At 47.6% G+C, this 5,000-nt stretch overlaps 1 protein-coding gene across 1 annotated transcript in view; it reads right to left on the bottom strand.

Moving 5' to 3' along the window:
* Positions 1-5,000, bottom strand: part of LOC115120360 (suppressor of cytokine signaling 1-like) — a 14,537-nt gene that overhangs the window by 3,169 nt on the left and 6,368 nt on the right. The window contains exons 2-3 of the mRNA XM_065002245.1: positions 4,775-5,000; positions 1-3,665 (exon numbers count right to left, since the gene is read on the bottom strand). The exon at positions 1-3,665 is cut by the window's left edge and continues 3,169 nt beyond it; the exon at positions 4,775-5,000 is cut by the window's right edge and continues 747 nt beyond it. Coding sequence (XP_064858317.1) covers positions 3,338-3,665; positions 4,775-5,000 — 554 coding nt within the window. The 3' untranslated portion in view covers positions 1-3,337. The remainder of the gene's footprint in view (positions 3,666-4,774) is intronic.

Genomic DNA, 5,000 nt, shown 5'->3' with positions numbered 1-5,000 from the left:
TATGCTATGACTCTTCCTCAACAGGCGGTAATTACTTCCTGACTTGACAAAGATGATATAATTGACAAGATGTCAGAGAGCAGTGAGTTACTGCGCCGCCTACTGGTTTCCTAGTGGTAATTACTTCCTGGTTACTCTGCTATGCTATGACTCTTCCTCAACAGGCGGTAATTACTTCCTGACTTGACAAAGATGATATCATTGACAAGATGTCAGAGAGCAGTGAGTTACTGCGCCGCCTACTGGTTTCCTAGTGGTAATTACTTCCTGGTTACTCTGCTATGCTATGAATCTTCCTCAACAGGCGGTAATTACTTCCTGACTTGACAAAGATGATATCATTGACAAGATGTCAGAGAGCAGTGAGTTACTGCGCCGCCTACTGGTTTCCTAGTGGTAATTACTTCCTGGTTGCTCTGCTATGCTATGACTCTTCCTCAACAGGCGGTAATTACTTCCTGACTTGACAAAGATGATATCATTGACAAGATGTCAGAGAGCAGTGAGTTACTGCGCCGCCTACTGGTTTCCTAGTGGTAATTACTTCCTGGTTACTCTGCTATGCTATGAATCTTCCTCAACAGGCGGTAATTACTTCCTGACTTGACAAAGATGATATAATTGACAAGATGTCAGGCTGACGGTGGTATAAAATGCAGTATATATCATGTGCTACATGTGATAGAGGAGTAATGTAATGATATGTAAACATTATTAAAGTGGCCTGAATTACTGTTTCAGTTTCACGCCCCTGCTTACAAGCAGTTTAGTCAGCTCAACTTGCTCAATTTCCACATTACTCATTGCTCATTGCTCATTACACATTACTCATTACGAGAGGTAGTTGAGGTTTAAGGGTTTAGTGAATGATTTGTCCAAAATAAAAACGCTTTTAAGTTTTGGAAATATTTAGGACTAACTTATTCCTTGACACCCATTCTGAAACTAACTGCAGCTCTATGTTAAGTGTTGCAGTCATTTCAGTCGCTGTAGTAGCTGACGTGTACGGTGTTGAGTCATCCGCATACATAGACTCACTGGCTTTACTCAAATGTCATTGGCATGTTGTTGGTAAAGATTGAAAAAAGTAGGTGCCAAACAGCTGCCCTGTGGAATTCCTGATTCTACCTGGATTTAGTTGTACAGGCTTCCATTAATGTATAAGTATTAATAAATTATAAAATAAATAAATAAATTATATAATGTATTAATGCATGTAGCATGTCGCTAGTAAAGACTCAATAGCATGTAGCATGTCGCTAGTAAAGACTCAATAGCATGTAGCATGTCGTTAGTAAAGACTCAATAGCATGTAGCATGTCGCTAGTAAAGACTCAAAAGCATGTAGCATGTCGTTAGTAAAGACTCAATAGCATGTAGCATGTCGCTAGTAAAGACTCAATAGCATGTAGCATGTCGTTAGTAAAGACTCAATAGCATGTAGCATGTCGCTAGTAAAGACTCAAAAACATGTAGCATGTCGTTAGTAAAGACTCAATAGCATGTAGCATGTCGTTAGTAAAGACTCAATAGCATGTAGCATGTCGCTAGTAAAGACTCAATAGCATGTAGCATGTCGCTAGTAAAGACTCAATAGCATGTAGCATGTCGCTAGTAAAGACTCAATAGCATGTAGCATGTTACTAGTAAAGACTCAATAGCATGTAGCATGTCGTTAGTAAAGACTCAAATGCATGTAGCATGTCGCTAGTAAAGACTCAATAGCATGTAGCATGTCGTTAGTAAACACTCAATAGCATGTAGCATGTCGTTAGTAAAGACTCAATAGCATGTAGCATGTCGTTAGTAAAGACTCAATAGCATGTAGCATGTCGCTAGTAAAGACTCAATAAGACCACTGTGTTCTTCAATGCTGCGGACACATGTCTTGGTTCCCTTCCCCAGATCTGTGCCTTGACAAAAATCCTGTCGTCGCGGAGCTCTACGGACAAGTCCTTCGACCTCATGGCTTGGTTTTCGGGCACTGTCAACTGTTGGGACAACTGTCAACCCTTTTGGTACCCTTCCCCAGATCTGTGCCTTGACAAAAATCCTGTCGTCTCGGAGCTCTACGGACAAGTCATGGCTTGGTTTTCGGGTCTGACGTGCACTGTCAAACTGTGGGACAGGTGTATGCCTTTCCATATCATATCCAATCTATTGAATTTACCACAGGCGGACTCCAATCAAGTCGTAGAAACATCTCAAGGATGATATCAATGTAAACAGGATGCACCTGAGCTCAATTTCAAGTCTCATAGTAAAGGGTCTGAATACTTATGTAAATAAGGTATCTGTTTTATTTTTTTGCCCAAAATTCTAAAAGCCTGTTTTCGCTTTGTCATTATGGGGGTATTGTGATGTCATTATGGGGGTATTGTGATGTCATTATGGGGGTATTGTGATGTCATTGTGGGGGTATTGTGATGTCATTGTGGGGTATTGTGTGTAGATTGATGAGGGAAACCTTTTTTTTAAATACATTTTAGAATAAGGTTTGGGAAACCAACCCACTGAACCTTCAGAACCACAGATCAGAACTACAGTACATGACATGACCAGCCTAGAACTGGCCCAAGAGACAGAATCACAGAGAGACCAGAACCACAGAACCAGACAAGAGACAGAACTACACAGATAAGAACCACAGACCAGAGACAGAACCACAGACCAGAGACAGAACCACAGAACCAGACCAGAGACAGAACCACAGAACAGAGACAGAACCACAGACCAGAGACAGAACCACAGAACAGAGACAGAACCACAGAACAGAGACAGAACCACAGAACCAGGCCAGAGACAGAACCACAGAACCACACAGATAAGAACCACAGACCAGAGACAGAACCACAGAACCAGACCAGAGACAGAACCACAGAAACAGACCAGAGACAGGACCACAGAACCAGACCAGAGACAGAACCACAGAACCAGACCAGAGACAGAACCACAGAACAGAGACAGAACCACAGACCAGAGACAGAACCACAGAACAGAGACAGAACCACAGAACAGAGACAGAACCACAGAACCAGGCCAGAGACAGAACCACAGAACCAGACCAGAGACAGAACCACACAGATAAGAACCACAGACCAGAGACAGAACCAGACCAGAGACAGAACCACAGAACCAGACCAGAGACAGGACCACAGAACCAGACCAGAGACAGAACCACAGAACCAGACCAGAGACAGAGAGTGTAAAAAACAGCAAATTCCAATTCTGTTTTCTGGGGCTCCACTCCATTGTAGTTTCGGGTCAGTACCGTTCAGAAAGTTTCAGTCTGTTGAAACGGAAGTGGTGCCCCAAACTCTCCGGTAGGAGGGTGTGTCTATATACTATAAGGATAGTCCTGTAGATACTGTATGACCACCTGGTTAAGCCCAGGTAGTGAATCTATCCTCTCTGCTCCGTACAACTCCACGATCCGTCCCCTACACAGCTGCTGTAAGGTCATGGGTCGCTCCCTGCGCCACGCCCTCCGCAGCCGCCTATGGGACGACTCCACGTAGAACCGCAGCAAGGCGAACAACGAATCAAAGGCCTTGTTACTGCCGTTGAGGCGGAAACTCTGACTGGTCAGGAGGACGCGGACACTGACGGGCCCCCGGTCGCCGTGGTAACTGAGGGTGAAGAAGACGTCCGGCTGACTGCTGTCCCTGGCAACCACACAACCACACGACAACACAACGTTACACAGGACGGAACAGCAAGGGGGGGCTGTGCTTGTTTGTTTCCTGATGAGGAAGCTCCCAGGCGGTGTGAGTAGCAGGGTGTGGTGTATACCTGATGAGGAAGCTCCCAGGCGGTGTGAGTAGCAGGGTGTGGTGTATACCTGATGAGGAAGCTCCCAGGCGGTGTGTGTAGCAGGGTGTGGTGTATACCTGATGAGGAAGCTCCCAGGCGGTGTGTGTGTAGCAGGGTGCGGTGTATACCTGATGAGGAAGCTCCCAGGCGGTGTATGTAGCAGGGTGTGGTGTATACCTGATAAGGAAGCTCCCAGGCGGTGTGTGTGTGGGTGTGGTGTATACATGATGAGGAAGCTTCCAGGCGGTGTGTGTAGCAGGGTGTGGTGTATACCTGATGAGGAAGCTCCCAGGCGGTGTGTGTGTAGCAGGGTGTGGTGTATACCTGATGAGGAAGCTCCCAGGCGGTGTGTGTAGCAGGGTGCGGTGTATACCTGATGAGGAAGCTCCCAGGCAGTGTGAGTAGCAGGGTGTGGTGTATACCTGATGAGGAAGCTCCCAGGCGGTGTGTGTAGCAGGGTGTGGTGTATACCTGATGAGGAAGCTCCCAGGCGGTGTGTGTGTAGCAGGGTGCGGTGTATACCTGATGAGGAAGCTCCCAGGCGGTGTATGTAGCAGGGTGTGGTGTATACCTGATAAGGAAGCTCCCAGGCGGTGTGTGTGTAGCAGGGTGTGGTGTATACCTGATGAGGAAGCTCCCAGGCGGTGTGTGGGTGTGGTGTATACCTGATGAGGAAGCTCCCAGGCGGTGTGTGTAGCAGGGTGTGGTGTATACCTGATGAGGAAGCTCCCAGGCGGTGTGTGTAGCAGGGTGTGGTGTATACCTGATGAGGAAGCTCCCAGGCGGTGTGTGTAGCAGGGTGTGGTGTATACCTGATGAGGAAGCTCCCAGGCGGTGTGTGTAGCAGGGTGTGGTGTATACCTGATGAGGAAGCTCCCAGGCGGTGTGTGTAGCAGGGTGTGGTGTATACCTGCTGAGGAAGCTCCCAGGCGGTGTGTGTTTAGCAGGGTGTGGTGTATACCTGATGAGGAAGCTCCCAGGCGGTGTGAGTTGCAGGGTGCGGTGGGCCTCCTCCATCTCCATAGGGCCCCAGTAGTAGCCACTGTGAACCAGCTGACGGTGTGTGTGTCGCACTAGAAGATACTCCTGCTGGCTGAAGAAGGGCCGGAGGTGTGTGGTCCTGGAGTCTGGGATCGGATCGGGCAAGTGGAGAAGAGGTCCGAGGCAGGGGAGAGGGACACGGGGGC

The sequence above is a fragment of the Oncorhynchus nerka genome, linkage group LG15 (genome assembly GCF_034236695.1).
Source record: "Oncorhynchus nerka isolate Pitt River linkage group LG15, Oner_Uvic_2.0, whole genome shotgun sequence".
In the NCBI taxonomy this organism is placed as follows: Eukaryota; Metazoa; Chordata; class Actinopteri; order Salmoniformes; family Salmonidae; genus Oncorhynchus; species Oncorhynchus nerka.
The sequence above is the reverse complement of the archived record's forward strand: the minus strand, read 5'-3'. Positions and strand labels throughout refer to the sequence as shown.